The sequence below is a fragment of the Ovis canadensis genome, chromosome 2 (assembly GCF_042477335.2).
Source record: "Ovis canadensis isolate MfBH-ARS-UI-01 breed Bighorn chromosome 2, ARS-UI_OviCan_v2, whole genome shotgun sequence".
Taxonomy (NCBI): Eukaryota; Metazoa; Chordata; class Mammalia; order Artiodactyla; family Bovidae; genus Ovis; species Ovis canadensis.
Window position 1 is genome coordinate 87683548 of NC_091246.1, and position 16825 is coordinate 87700372.

At 37.9% G+C, this 16825-nt stretch overlaps 1 protein-coding gene across 3 annotated transcripts in view; it reads left to right on the forward strand.

Annotated features, from left to right (window-relative positions):
* Positions 1-16825, forward strand: part of ADAMTSL1 (ADAMTS like 1) — a 1110365-nt gene that overhangs the window by 828923 nt on the left and 264617 nt on the right. For all 3 annotated transcript variants that reach the window (XM_069576633.1, XM_069576634.1, XM_069576635.1), the window contains 2 exons: positions 4654-4765; positions 8453-8591. In XM_069576633.1, the coding sequence (XP_069432734.1) occupies positions 4654-4765; positions 8453-8591 (251 nt within the window). The remainder of the gene's footprint in view (positions 1-4653; positions 4766-8452; positions 8592-16825) is intronic.

Genomic DNA, 16825 nt, shown 5'->3' on the forward strand with positions numbered 1-16825 from the left:
TTGGTAGCCTCTCCCTTCTCCAGCAGATCTTCCTGACCCAGTAATCAAACCTGGATCTCCTGCATTGCAGGCAGATTCTTTACCAACTGAGCTATCAGGGAAGCATAACCCCATACATAGTTCAGCACCCCCCAAATTGTTTTTATTAAAGGTGAAACAATAGGCAGGGCTCCTAAACAGAAATCACATACACGAAGTTATGAGAGTTCACTTCATGAAGTAAGTTTACAGAACTCTTATGTGTATTCTTCTCTAAGGAGATACTTCATGCATGGGGCAGCTTGACTTTGAAATATGGTATCCGCCCTTTCCTAGTTCATGATGCTATTTGAGAGAAAAAACACTGAATAGAAATTTTGAAATAGTGATGACTATAATTAAGTACCCAAATAAAATGAACAGATAGTAAAAGCTACAGATACTTGCTACAAGCTAATGTGATAAAGATAGACTTTGTGAAATTTGGGCAGCCTGTGAATCTCAGGTAGGATTGAAATCATCATTTCCTTTCTCTCATGGAGGCTGAACTTTGGCAAATGTTTAAATACAGATTGATTTCATCCTACCACCCAGCCTGTCTCTAGATGGCCACCCCATACCTGTCCACCTGTGTTCATGCAAAGGGAAAATCATTTTTATAAACCAAACAGTCTAGAGAGGAAAACACCAAATTAACTATGGGGGAAAAAAGGAAGCATGTAATAAGTAGTGATTCATTTTCCTACCCAAACTTTACAGATAGTGATTCCTCCAATAAATATGCTCCTTTATGCCAGTCAATTCCACTGTACACTGCATTTCTTATTGAGTTCCCCACCTTATTTTACCAATGGTACAGCTAGGTTGGAGACAGAGTCAGAGAACCAATTCCTCACCTTTCTCTGACACTGAGAATAGCAGGCCCCTGTCCAGTCCTGCCTCCTCTGGCTCCACTCTGCTCAGTTCTTCTCTGCCCTCCTTCTCCAGCTGAGCGCCAAGACCAGCCTCCCATTAAGCCTTAGTTTGCCCTGCCTCAGCATCTTAGTCCTGTCACATTGCTTCCGCCTCTTTGTTCCTTAGCCAACATTACAGTTATTATTTCTAAAGAAGCATCTCTGATCCACTACCCTACTCAAGTACTTTGGGGAGTAAATCCATAACCAACATCTCTCATGCAGCCCTGAGCCAAGGGCCTGTGGGCTGAACTATTATCTATATCTCCCAGTACTGAGGTCTGGCATTCTAGGAGGACTAGAAAACACTATAGGAAGTGTAAAAATAAAGTTGGATGCTAACATTTTTTTTCATTATTTTTACTGAATAACCTCGAATCTTAGCATTTCCAACTGTTAAAACAGTGGAAAAATTGAGTCTATGTTTTATTCCAATAATAACTAGCATTTTTATAAGCCCTTTCTGCTACTATCCTATTAAAGCGATAGCTTTCATAGGAAGGCAGAAAGTACTTTTGGGCAAGGGCTATGTTGTAACAATCTGCTTCTTTTTATGAATTTTATCAACATAATCAATTTTACCAACATTTTATCGACAAGAAATGATTGGCCACATCTTCAAGAAAACTTCAAGATGTACATAAAAAGGTAACCTTTATTGAATGCCTTTGTGCTGTGCTTAGTTGCTCAGTCATGTCCAACTCTTTGTGACCCCATGGACTGTAGCCTGCCAGGCTCCTCTGTCCATGGGGATTCTCCAGGCAAGAATACTGGAGTTGGTTGCAATGCCCTCCTCCAGGGGATCTTCCCAACCCAGGGATCAAACCCACATCTCCCACATTGCAGGCAGCTCCTTTACCATCTGAGCCACCAGGGAATGCCTCAGTCTACTATATTTTAATTTGGGGATGTTCTGGCAGTTTGTGCTAAGTCGCCTCAGTTGTGTCCAACTCTTTACAATGCCATGTACTGTAGGCTGCCAGGCTCCTGTGTCCATAGGATTCTCCAGGCAAGAATACTGGAGTGGGTTGCAATGCCTGCCTCTAGAGGACCTTCCTGATCCAAGGAACAAAACTGCATCTCTTATGTCTCCTGCATTGGCAGGTGGGTTCTTTACCACTCTTGCCACCAAATTCTCAAGAAGCTGTAACACTTCCAAGAATTTGTCACAAATAATACTTTGCAATTCTGAAAATGCTTGAAAGGACCATAATCAGTATCATCCATTGGTTGGTTCATTCATACATTCATTCAGCAATTATTTGAATACCTGCTGTGTGCCAAGCACTGTGGATGATGCTGAAGAAAGAAGAGTATGCAAGGTGAATGTACTTCCCTTTGTAGAGTTTAAAAATGGAGGAGAAAGGCAATAGAATGACAACTATATCAATATTAAGTATTTGTAGCCAGCTAAGTGAATATTTTGGGGGGCTCCAAAATCACTGCAGATAGTGATTGCAGCCATGAAATTAAAAGACGCTTACTCCTTGGAAGGAAAGTTATGACCAACCTAGACAGCATATTAAAAAGCAGAGACATTACTTTGTCAACAAAGGTCTGTCTAGTCAAGGCTATGTTTTTTCCAGTGGTCATGTATGGATGTGAGAGTTGGACTATAAAGAAAGCTGAGGGCAGAAGAATTGATGCTTTTGAACTGTGGTGTTGGAGAAGACTCTTGAGAGTCCCTTGGACTACAAGGAGATCCAACCAGTCCATTCTAAAGGAGATCAGTCCTGGATGTTCTTTGGAAGGAATAATGCTAAAGCTGAAACTCTCGTACTTTGGCCACCTCATGCGAAGAGTTGACTCATTGGAAAAGTCTCTGATGCTGGGAGGGACTGGGGGCAGGAGGAAAAGGGGATGACAGAGGATGAGATGGCTGGATGGCATCACTGACTTGATGGATGTGCATTTGAGTGAACTCCGGGAGTTGGTGATAGACAGGGAGGCCTGGCGTGCTGCAATTCATGGGGTTGCAAAGAGTCGGACATGACTGAGTGACTGAACTGAACTGAACTGAAACAAGCAGTTAGATATCCTGTATCTGACACATGAGACTGAAAAATACTAATCGGTAGGCAATGCTCCCTTTCTGTGAAAGACAGGGTATTGCTTCAGCTGTTTTGGCTTTAAAGTAGGGAATAGTATCACTGTTTATTCTAATCAGGAAAAACTGGGATGCTCCATGGGTCAGAATCCTCGCATAATGTGAGATATTCTATAGCTTTCCTCTCATCTTTGCCCTTTGCAATGCTCCCAGATTTTCTGAGGAACATCTCATATTCTCATCCCAGTGCCAAAAACTGATACAGGGGTTAGCACCTGATCCTTCTTTCTTCGTACCATAGGTGCTTAATCGTTTCTAAACTCAGTAGCAAAAAATAAAATAAAATAAGGCTATCTTAAAAAAAAAAAAAGCTGAAGCCCAAACCCATCAATTTCTCCTAGTAAAGGGCAGTTGGAACAATGCTAAGCTCGAAAACATTAGCAAAGACGTATGGGATGCTAATCTGTGGACTGTTGCTCCTCTAACTTCCAGGATGAACTTGGAGTAGTACGTAGTCCACCAGACTTTCCATGGACCTTCCTTTAGTATAAGAAATAGCCCAAGCCTTGCCTTTGCCCAACTGTTCAAATACTGTGTGTCATTTGTCTTTGTAAAAGCAATGCATTGTTCCTGTTGGATACTTTTCCTTCTCTTTCAGTTTGACTTTGTTTCCTCAACCTTGTGTTTTTCAACTATTAAAGGATTATTAATAGTTTGAAAGAACTGCCTCACATTCCCCTCTTTTAAAAAAACAGAAGAGCTATAATTTCCATAAACACCTGTTTTATTTGAAATAAATGCTTTTGTAATGTAAGTTGGTGCTTTTCAAAATTTGGCTTCTGGACTCTCTACATTTAAATTGCCTGCATCTCTGGGCTTGAACTCAGGAATTTACATTTTGGTGAGCTTCCCATTGGTAACTTTGCACATTAAGATCTATCAATCACTCAATTGCCAGGAAATTCCCAGTATGTTTCAGAGTGAGATAGTGATAGTGATAGTGAAGTCGCTCAGTCATGTCCGACTCTTTGCGACCCCATGGACTGCAGCCTACCAGGCTCCTCTGTCCATGGGATTTTCCAGGCAAGAGTACTGGAGTAGATTGCCATTTCCTTTTCCAGTAGATCTTCCCGACCCAGGGATCAAACCCAGGTCTCCCACATTGTAGACAGACGCTTTACCGTCTGAGCCACCAGGGAAGTCTCAGAGTGAGAGGAGCTACTTAATTCTTTAGCTCTTTATTTCTCTTGAACAGTGACGGTACCTTTAGTGTTTTTGAAGCAGATTGCATTTATAATTTTCTTAGAACAAATTATCTATTTCTGAACCTACATTGAAAAATTCATATAATTTTACCTGTTGTACCAGAGAGGGTGAAAATAAAAGAGGGTGATGGAGTCAGTGGCTTGGGATACAGTCTTGCTAGAATCACATGTTGAGACCTTGTTCTGTGGCTGCAGAACTGAAGTGATGATAGTGATGGTTTCTGCAAGGACCATTTGCTGGTTAGATGGTAAGATGGGTGATGCTGCCATTGCCCCTTCTCTCCCAGTGCAGTCCTTGACACAACCTGAGACCATCATCACTACCACACATCCTTGTCCAAGCTACAAGGAGCCCAGAGGGCACCCCTCCATCACACTAGTTCCTGTGCTTTGCCATTGTCTCCTGCAGATCCGCAGCTCGGGGCCCGAGAACAGTACAGTCCAGTTCATCTTCTATCAGCCTATCATCCACCGATGGAGGGAGACGGACTTCTTTCCTTGCTCAGCAACCTGTGGAGGAGGTAATGGTGTTCACTTAGTCTAGAAGCTCTTGGCATCCATGAGGGAAGACTCAGCTTTTAAGAATAGAGTTGCTTTAGCATATGAGATTCTTTCATCTCAATGGGGCCAAATCCTGAAGCCTTCCCATGAGGTCGATAACTCAGTCTAGATGCCCCATGCATGTTTTCTGGCCATAGAGTCCCATCAGAGGAAATAGTCTTTCCTTCTTTCCTTGATTCATTAAAGTTCAGAACAAGCAATATCATAGCCTGGCAACAACTTAGTCTAGAGGCAGTTCTGCTCATTTGAGAACAAACTATTCCTCTGGCTGAAGGAACTTATCTATTCAGGAAACAGATGAAGACTGTTTGTCAGGTCTTCTACATCACACGATGTATCCAAGAAGAATCAGAGATTAATTTAAAGAAAATAGTTTATTACTAGGAAAAAAAAATCAATGCACTGTAGACTTAGGCTCAGTTATTTTTCAGCTCTACCCCATCATCCATGCAATAAAAGGAATGCCACTTGCCTTATTTATACATTAAAACACATCTCTCCTGAAAAGTTACCAGATGAATTCCCATCTCTGCTCCATCATGTCTGTAACATGAACAGTATTTTGTGTTACTGGAAAAGGTCCCCTCCCCACCTCTTTTCTTTAATGGTTACTTAAATGGCTACATAATAATTTATGTTGATTATTTTACAATAATTTATTTAACTATATACTTACAGAAGATCATTCATTTCATTTAAACTTTTCTTTTATAATGTAATGAATAGCTTAATACCTAAGTATTTTTCTCCCTTCATATTATTTGCTTGGACTAAACTCATAAGAGTTTCAGAATTTTTGTGGCTATTGGCATATGTTACCAGAATTCTTTCCAGAAGGGTAATCAGCAGTCTATGAATATTTTACTTTCATTGCCAAGTGAGCCAGTATTTGTGGAGTACCTTTTTGAAAATTTTGGTAATTTAACAGTTATAAAATTGTATGTCTATTCCTTTAAAAATGAGCACATGAAATAAATTCTAGCTCCATCTTCATGAAAGCCTGTTAATTGGCACTGTTTAAGTAACTAATCCACACATGTATAACTGTATTATTTTGACAAGAAAAAAGGATAGTACCTCAAAATGGAGACAAATGACTATCCATTAATTCTCATAAAACTATAAGAACATATAAGTCATCTTCAGCTGTGTTACCTATGTCTATATAATGTGAACAGTTGAAAATGAGGTTTTATAGAGGAGTGTTAGATTTTACCTTAAAAATAAGTGCTTTCCTTTGATTGTTACATAATTATTAATTCAACATTTTAAACGTTTCAATAAAATAATGTTTCCAGTCGCTCTGTCTGTGCTACATAGAAAATTACTTTAAGAAGAAAGTGCCAATTACTTTGATGTTTATGGGAATATGTTGTTTTGATACACCTGTTAATGACTAACACAGGAAGCAGTTTCAAAAAAAGAAACCTAAGAAATTATTTTTCTTTTTTTTTGTAATTAAAAACCATGTTTTGAGAGAATAGCAGTTCAATAATAGGCCTGTTGTGATAGTTTCACATAGGGCTGCTGTTGGAGTGCTATTACAGTAACCTTGATAATGGCTTACTATATAATAAGGCAATTGATGTTAGAGTCATATATAAGTCAAACACTTTGGGCTTTATTTTCCTCACATCTAAGTGAAGAAGTAGAACCAGCAGCAGTGCACAAATGTGTTGAGCTCTCAAACCCTTTCTTCAAAGGAAATCGTATTAGGAAGCCAGATAAAGGAACATAGCTCAGAGATCTGAAGGATGTAGAAACCAGCCTCTGGCAGCTCATACAGTAAAGGATCTGCCTGCAAATGCAGGAGACCCAGGTTCGATCCCTGGGTTGGGAAGATACCCTGGAGGAGGGCATGGCAACCCACTCAAGTAATCTTGCCTGAAGAATTCCATGGACAGAGGAGCCTGGCTGGCTATACAGACCATGGGGTCATAGAGAGTCGGACACGACTGAGTGACTAACAGTTCCCTCACACTTCATGGACCGTAGTTTGAAAATCTCTGAGGAAATGATCTCTGAATTCCTTTATATGTTTCTAGTTCCAGATTCAACTAGTTGAATATTTTGCTAAGTCTTAAGAATTGCTACATCAAATACCTTGTGAAACTTTAGAAAACACAATTACCTGACCATTTTGGTCCTTCATTTTCATTTTTGTTCTAAGTTTTCATTTCACACACTCTAGAAGAGCTTCCCAGCTGCATTTTCAAGCTGACAAATTATGGTTTTTAAAAATCATAATCTCACATTCAATGTTTACTTACTGCTTGTGCCCACATTTTACTACATGATAAAATTCTATCCTTAAGTAGAAATGGTTTTCTGGAAACCTTATAAAATAATTAGCTTGTCATCAGATTATCTGCTTGAAGTATAATGTAATTGAAAAACAAGTATATTTACTTTTATAAAATATCATTTTGCTTTTTTATTTGCTTATGAGACAAAAAAATAAGTGGAACATATGTTTTTAGCCATTACTTTCCATACTTTTCATCCTTACAGTAAAATTGTTAAAAGCTCTTTATTTAGGTCTTTAATGAACAATTAATTTTTGTGGGTGGTCTGAGAACACAGCCTCAAGTCAGGAAATCTGGTTTATAAGTCTCCCTCTGATTTCCTGAACTCTTTTACAAGACTTTTAACCACTCTAAATCTGACTTTCTAACACATGTTTAACAACAACAGTATTCAACCGCTGTCCAGGGGGAATATATTTTGGAGCTGATGAGGGTTAGACTGATACAAAAGCCCTAACTTTAAAAAATACTCTATGTACGTTTACTTTTCACCCCAAGAATCTAAGTCTTCATCACCATACCACCTGAAATTCACAGGACAAAAAAGAGGCAGGTAGGAAAAGTAATACATATTTTGAGTAGGATTCATATTATTCAGCAGCATAATTTCTTTTTTTTTTTAAAGAGGATTTCTCTAAACAGTGGAAATTTGCACATGTAAATCAAGAAATATTGGCTACCCAGTTAGAAATGGCAAAGGATTTTGAAATAAAAATTGGACAGTAGGAAGTTTTTGCTTTTGTTTTGGTTGTATAGGAAAACTTGAGCTTTCATGATGGCTGCTATTTAGGTCTTAGTCATCAACTTACATCCATTCAATCCCTTCCGGTTGAATTTAGGCAAAGGAAAACACTTGTTTCCAGGTAGGTAGCTGATTCTATATTATGGGTCACCACTGACCAAGAGGAACAGTGTTGGGATTAATTTTTTGTTTTAATTTGGGAGTTTATTCACCCTGATGCCCCAAGTACAAGGGAGGCAGTTTTGCATCCTTACATGAGATGGTTTGTAAATAGGTATCTTTTGGATACAGAATTCTATGTTAGACTTTTAGATTATATAAAGCAAATTAATAAAAATAGTTCTTACAGTAGTGTTATAGCTATACCCTTATGTAGTTCAAACCCATGGTATCATTTAATTATTAAAACTTGAGTGGAAAAACATAGCATTTGAGGCCTGTAAAAATTAACAAGCCTTCCATTTATCTCTCTTTGGTCCTGGAAATGACTGGAGCACTGGGAAAGAATTTTCATTAATATGAGATGGACAAAATAGCCTAAGGGAATACACTGCATTGATGTATACATTGAAACTTGCCCGAATGGCTTGATACCACAGGTTACCAGCTAACATCGGCTGAGTGTTACGATCTTCGGAGCAACCGTGTGGTTGCTGACCAGTACTGTCACTATTACCCCGAGAACATCAAACCCAAGCCTAAGCTTCAGGAGTGCAACTTGGATCCTTGTCCAGCCAGGTCAGTCACATTTACCAGTTTATTTACTGTAAACATAAATCAAGTTCAAATAAGCTTCTTGAATTAAAAAGTGTTTAGTTTAAAATAAGTAAGTGCTGCTGCCCGGTGTCCATTCTTAGTCATGGGTTATTAGGACCCCTGCCTCTTACTCTTGCTGCTGTAGAATGCCACCGCAGGGTCCATGGGTTTTCCATTGGTAGAGCTGCAAGTAAAGCACTCTGCAGAGCATTTTCTCTTCTGATTTCATTTCATTCCGGTTACTTGTTTCTACTCTTAACAAACGTGATGGTACAGTGTTCTCAGGATTCTTTTTAGCCTGTGGTGGGCCACACCAATGAACTAGAATAAAAATCAGCCTTAGAACAGTTCTTCCACATTTAAATAAGCTCAGCCTTTGTTGAATAGAAAGCAGGGCTGATTTCTAATAGATTTTTTTTACGATCTTTTTAATTAGAAGCCCTAAAGAAACACTTGACACTTGCCATATATGTTTACTTTGGGGAAACCATAGTTGGCCCTCAGTTATTTGCAGGATCGATAACCAGACTGATGAATGAAATATTCCTGATGATAAGTAGTCATAGAAGTATGGGTCAGGAATCTTTTCATGGTGAACATTTGCCTTTTTAATTTCAACACTTCCTGGGCATTCTCTTTGTTAATATGGCTTAGTCATCCTCACAAGTGGGAGAGGATGTATGAAAATTGTTCTCCTACAAAACTCATCATGTAGAACAAAAGATAGGGAATCCTTTCCTAGAGCCTTGGATTTCTGAGGAATACCTCAGTTATTTTTTTTAAATCATAGCTTACTAATTATATATTCATAAAATTTGAATAGATGGACTACTACATGAGCCAAGTGGATGAAAATTACTCTATCTTTGAATTGTAGGCAATTTGAGTTTTTGTTTTCTGCTGTTAATTTTCTAAAGTATATTTTCTTGTATTCTTTCTGCCTCACATTCAGAAATTCTAAATTCTACATGTGATATGAAATATCTAATATTAATTTACTCATAGAAATCATATTATCTAGCCGGTAAAAGTGAACTCAAAATAACAGATTTTCATTAAAGAAATAGAAGAATAGATATTTTATAAATGTATAATTTAGGTGAAGTTTAATTTTGCTTCCTATTCCACCAGAAAATTACATTTTAAAGATTGGCTATGGTATAAAAACTAAATGAGGTGTGAAAATTTTGCTTGGACCTCTTTATTTTGGAAATATTAAGGATATGAGGTATTTTTAGCCAAGATAATTCTAACTCATGCAATTCAACCCTAGTTTAAAGTTTTCTAGTTATTACATGCATCTTTATCCATATCTATACCAGGAGGACCAGTGACTGAAAAGCATAATTATCTCAATTCAAACAGTTTGACTTAGCCATAGAGAGATTTTGAAGCTCTTATATATATTTCCAAGAAAATTTATGTGTGTATTTCTAGGAGAAATGAAGGATTCCCCTCCCATAATTGCATGTAAAGCTTTTCCCCTCTACTCAAAAAAAAAAAAAAACAAACAAAAAAACAAAAACTTCAGTGAAGAGATGGTCATGAAAAACAGCTGTGAAATAAAAGTATTTTTTAACAATTTTAAGAAACATGTTTATAATCAGAAAAAAATCCACTCATTTTTTTCTGGTTTCTGATTTTTACCCATCTTCTGTTGTAGTAATATTTTTGGCCTATTTCTTATTATTTAAGAGCAAAAGGCCATTCTACATTGAAGGAATTTTGTAAAATTGATGCTTTTTCTATGTCTGTGTTATTTTAAAACATCTAATACAGCACATGTATAAATGTTGGGACAGGTGGCTATTAAAAAAGAGAGAAAGAAGTGGGAAAAGGAGAAAGGAAAAATAAGAAGTGAATGTCAGGATGCTGCTTTTTTATTACAGAGGTAATTAAACAAAGCTGTAAAAATTAAGACTGAGCAGAAAGAAAAGTTTAAGAGGAAACTGCTTTAGGAAAGGTAGATACTCTAGTCTGAGGGTAAGATAGTGCACAATTGCTATGAAATTCACTGAACTCATTTACACACCTGGGATCAGAGCAACCTTTCTGAATTTCAAGAGAAAATAAGAAGTGATAGTCTGAGAAAAGGAGTTAAAGAAACTCAATAAAATAAGTCTGCCTTCCCATCAGACATAGCAGAATCAAGCACTCAAGGAACTGTTTTCTAACTATAGATTTAATTGCCTAGTAATGATATTAAGGGCTTCCCTGGTGTCTCAGATGGTAAAGAATCTGCCTACAATGTGGGAGATGCAGGTTCAATCCCTGGTTTGGGAAGATTCCCTGATGAAGGGAATGGCTACCTACTCCAGGTATTCTTGCCTCAAGAATCCCATGGATTATCCCGTGGACAGAGCAGCCTGGCAGATTACAGTCCCTGGGGTCGCAAAGAGTCAGACAGGACTGAGCAAGTAACACTTTCACTTTTCTAGTGACATTAAACCAACACCTTTGTTGGTGACAATAAACTAACCTCTTTGTGTCCAAACTTAGAAGCCCCTAAAAGGGAAAACACAAGATGTATTTAGAACAGATAAAGTCTCATATTTTGGAATATCAAAAGAAATTTATTAGTCATTGAGATAGATCTTTACTTTTCCTGTATTATACTAGGATTGTGAGCCTCTTATTTGAAAGTAAAATCCCATTTAGCTAGCCACATTTATTCCCTGTCAAGATTGGGAAGTACCATGGACAGCAAAAAGACCCTTCTGGACCTTATTTTTCCCACCCACTAGTGGGGGTGAGAACGTTATTTGTTGCATTAAGTTAGTGATTTTCCAACTGTACCTATAAGCAGCTGTTGTTCCATGGAGTTGCTTCATTAAATTTCATTTTATATATTTCGAAGTATAATGGCACCCCACTCCAGGACTCTTGCCTGGATTATCCCATGGATGGAGGAGCCTGGTGGGCTGCAGTCCAAGGGGTTGTGAAGAGTCGGACACTGAGCAACTGAGAGACTTCACTTTGACTTTTCACTTTCATGCATTGGAGGAGGAAATGGCAGCCCACTCCAGTGTTCTTGCTTGGAGAATCCCAGGGACAGGGGAGCCTGGTGGGCTGCCGTCTATGGGGTCGCACAGAGTCGGACACGACTGAAGTGAATTAGCAGCAGCAGCAGCAGAAGTATATTTAAACAATAACTCACAAAAAGTATACTCAAACATAAACTAATCTTAACTTGTTCAGGCTAAGCTAAATTGTAAAAATTGTTGTAGCAACAGTAAAAATATTTCACTACCAAAGGAAATACTTTTTGCCCTCATTGTTAAGTTCTTCTATTAGGATCTGTTTAAATATCCTAAGATTAAGGTGAACTATAAAAATCGTTAGCATTAGCAACTGCTTCTATGGAATAAGAATTTTCTCATTACTACACATATAAAACCAAAATAACTCAGAAATAAACAGGATGTGATAACCATTACTATAACCCTTAACGCCCAGTTTTTCTGTTTACCAGAATAGCCTCACTGTTCTCATTAATTTGCTTTATAATTAGTCAATGTTATACATTTGAACTAATGAAAGACATCACTTACTCATTTCACTCACCAACAGCATCCATAGATCTCCATGGTTGTAGATGGATTCATCTAGTCATTCTTGGGGCTAAAGAGATGGTTGACATATAGCCTATTCTTTCCAAAATAATTTTTATGTTTTCATGGCTTTTTTCTGATTTCTCATGCACTAACTCAGAAATTTTGATACGTTAAAAGACTTATGAAAACAATAAAATTCACTAATAATTTCCAGTTGCCACAGATAATCCAGTTTTATCTGTAGCTCATAACATAGGTAAGGATATTCTTATATGATAGACACTTAGAATTCAGTGACTTAGCATTCTTGGTTTCCATTATTCAAAAGCAAGCCCGAATGTTTGTGACATGTAGTAACTTGACATTTTGCTGAGACAGGAATTTTAATTCCTCTCACTGTATGACCAACAACTGAGCTTACCTGGGGGCCAGCTGCTCCATCCCAGAAAAGCTGTATTGCTCTCTGCTGGTGTCATTTATACAGTCACTTTAATGACGTGATAAAATACTTTGTTTCCAGGCCAAAAACAGTCTCAAAAAGGAAGCCAGAGCAATGCTTATAATGAGAAGGAAGAGAAAGTGAAGTTAAAAATTTAATAACATTTAGCTGAAATGAAGACTTTCTCACTGGTGCCTCAGAGCTATGGCATCTCATCAAATACTATATACACATATGCTATATGTTTTGGTAGTGGTCCCAACATGGGCACTCCTAGAAGTCCAGAGGCATATCACTTCTGGATATCAGAGATCTGGGCATGTTTAACTTGCGGGAGCCTGGTGGGCTATATTCCATGGGTCTCAAAGAGTCAGACACGACTGAGCACACTGCTTCACTGATTTAACTCTATAGTTCCTAAGATGCTTGTCATCTTATCAAATATAAAATCCTTGTACCTGCCATGCTATAATCATAGCTTCCATTTTACACAAGAGAAAATTGTGTTTTTGTTTTTGTTTTTTTAACATAGTGCCTCCTGCTTTATGCAATAGTTTGTGTGATCGTTGCTTCTTGGTCGAAGGGTAAAGTTGATCATGTGCCCAGAAAGTTTCCAAATGTATGCCTGTGGTTCAGCAAAAACTAAAAAGGCATAGTTTTAGTTCCACTAATAAGCACCTTATGTTTTTTGAGTGTCTTTCAGTGTAAAAAAACAAAAAAATTCTACATTTGGCCATACATATCTCAGTCTAGGAGACTGGTGAGACTGTTAAGGCTGTCTAGGGGAAATTATGCAAGACATTGTTTGTGAGAAGATCAGAGAACCACCTTTTCAGATTTTTTTTTTTTTTGGCACAGACTTCTGCTTTTCTCTCCAAGGCAGTAATGAAGGGGGCTTAAATTGGCAAGGGTTTTTTAAGCGAAAAATGCTCTCACTCATCACACTATCATGGTCACAGTCATTAGCAAACAAATCTGTTTTTTGCTGAAACTACATCCAGATTCTCCCTCCCCTCAAGGAATTCAGAGCAACAGTCCTAAGCAAATGCCCAAACTTGTATACCCCATGTTGCAGTTCTTGGTGAGTTCAAGTGGACTTTTTTTGTCCAGCTCCACTTAATTTGACAGCAAATTGCATAAGTCACCCCTGGCCATGGACCAAAGTGTGAACAAAAGCTCAGAACTGAATCCTAATGCAACTGAAATCCTGAGGCAAGAGAAATCTGTATCGTGAGTGGCAGTATATGCAGTGGACGTGTAAAACCCAGTCACAGTCACTTGGTGACCGATTAGTCCAGTGGCGATACAGCGGTTATTACAGTACCATGGTGACTAGGAAGACAACTCTGGAGTGACACTGCTTGGCTTGAGATCCTGGTTCTGTCACTTACTGGTTTGAGTAGCCTTTGGTGAATTATTTGTTCTCACTAAGCCTCAGTTTTCTCATCCTCTGAAGTAAGGATAATAGCTACTTACCTCATAGAGTTGTCATGAGGAATAAATGGTATAATACTTTTCAAGAGCTTAGTAGAGTGCCTGACACATGATAAGCACTCAATAAATATTAGTGGCTGCAGCTATTATGACTAAGATCACGGTTATGATAATGTTGATGTTACTTCAGAGAAACTCCTAAACTCACCAAAAAATCAGCTTTCTCTTCCATGAAAGGAGTTGGAACTCTAAAATTGTGTACGGGGCTATAACGGTAGTCCTCTGTTATTGTTTTAGCAACAAGAGGCACAAATTCCTAGGAAATAGCTTCATGAAAGCAATTCATATTTATCAGATTTTTTTAATAAACATGACCCTGAGAAATTAGATAATTAGCAAAGTGTCATTATCTAAAATCCCCACTTAACCACTTAACGATCTGTGAGACATTGCCATTTAATCTGCGTAGGGTTTATGTCTTGTCTATCTCCAAAAAGGGAGAACTCCATGTAAGAGCTAAGCAGTGGTTTATTCAGTAAGCGGTTAAAGTATAATGAAATGTTTTCCTAGTCACGAAGCTCTTGTTTTATTAAAATAGGTAAATTATCTAGAGAAGTGACAACTTCCTTCTTTTCTCTCAACCTCATTTAAATATACTACTTTAAGTAGCTAATGAATAAGCAATAAAAAAATACCATTGTAAAATCTCATTTGCACTTTCATGCATTTATGATGAGATAAATAAAGCATAATTCTGTTGCCGTTTAGAGAGCATCATCATACCCGTCCCAGGTTTATAGACCTCATACCCATCATGAGACAATCCAGACAATCAGCTCTAACTCATTTATTGGGACAATTCAGTTATTCCACCGAGCCAGCTCATCACTAATAATAATGATCATTTTGTATATGTAAAGTATAATTATTTATGCAGTTCTTTTAATTAACTTGTAAGTGAAGAGAACAGGTATTATCATCCTTCTCAGTTTTACCTTCAATCTATCAGTTTGGCTTTACTGGCTTTACTAACTTTACTGAACTTCCCTAGGCCTTAGCTTTGCCATCTGTCAAATGAATATAGTATTTCTGTCATAGAGTAACTATAAGGAGTAAATAGGATGATGCATGTACAGCTCCTTGCAGGATGCCAAGCACTCAACAAAATTCAGTTATTGTTACTGAGAACCAGTCTATAAAATGGCTTCTTGCCAATGTTACTTCTACTTGAAGTTTCTACAGTGCTTTCACATCCTTTATCTCTATTCAGTTTTACCTTTTCTAGGAGATCAGTAAGACAAAGATAATCATCTGTATTTACAGACAAAAAACTAAAGCCCAAAGAGGTTATGAGACCTGCTGCAAGTCAGGGTGGGCAAAGAAAAGCTGGATCATGAACCTATGTGCCTCTACATCTAGAGAACCTCCTGTATCACATGAACCCTGATCACCCGATTGCTGGTGTTGCATGATGCCTTCAGCAACCCATGAGATCTGGTTTAAGCCCACTGTAGACCTCCACAGCCAGCACAACACTGCCAACCATATCAGTGCAAAACTTGGTACCCTGGGTCTTTGAATTGACCACATATGCCAATTAAGCAAGTCTCTTTCATGTCTGTGTAAATACTGATGTTTACTCAAACAATTAGCAAATCACTTAGGTCAGTATGAGAAGAGCTAAACAAAGTCCAGGGAAATATTAGTCCCATTTATTTAAAAGCAATTCTGAAATTCCATTCATTAATATCAAGAACATTTAACCATTGAAATATAGTTGTGAGGAAATAATGATATTTGGATCAAATGATCAAAAACTCTCCATTAGTTGGTCCTATAGCAAGAAATGAATATATATGTTTAAAATGTTTTCAAATCCTGGACAATGAAGCAGGGTTCTTTTGGTCTGATTCTTAAAGATAAATGAATGTTGATAGGTACCATGTTACCATGTGGTAGTTACCATGTTGAAAAAAGTGTTTAACCTATTTATAGAATGTTCCTTGTTTTCTAGATCCTAATTTGCCTCTCTAAATGACAGGGATACCTGCAGTGTTTCATAAAGTAACCAAATTTCAAATAGGAGAGCTTTTGAGTTGAGTACCTAGTTTAGTGGTTTACAGTCTGTGAACCACAGAACTCTGAATTCTGTCCTCAGGAGCCAGTACAAATGGGACAGATAAGATAGAATTCCATGAGATAGGTTTCCAGGCACTCGTTCTTCATCATAAAACTCCTGATTTCATACAATACTTAGATTTTGCAGAAGGCCAATGCAGAAGTCCAAATGTAATGCACTCAAAAGTCACTCAGAAAGAAAATTAACAGAGTAGAGAACAGAGCTTGCATCTCCCAATTCCTCAGGGGGCCCCTGTCCTCATTACGCCATGCTATTTTGCATTCTGCCACTCATGAGAAAGCAGATGCTTGAGTCTCTTCCAACTTTTTATTACTTTTCTCCTCCCCCATTATAAACATTTGCTTGGGAAGAGATTGGTTTCTATTGCCTTGTAGTTGTTGAGAGATTACTCTCTTCTGTGCCAGAACCGTTCCCACCACCCACAATTTCATTCATCTTTTTTACTGAGTACCAATCCTGTGCCAAGTTCTGTGCTTGGTACCATGGCAAATTCAAGTCAACCAGAATCTGGACCACAACACTGCCCAGGGGAACTTGAGTTGTACAGTTACGAAACAGCGTGCTCTCTAAAAAGACACAAGAGACAAACAGGGAAGAGAAGATTGTTTTTAAAACTGTCGTGGCTGTTTCTGGGAGATGCCCAACAGAA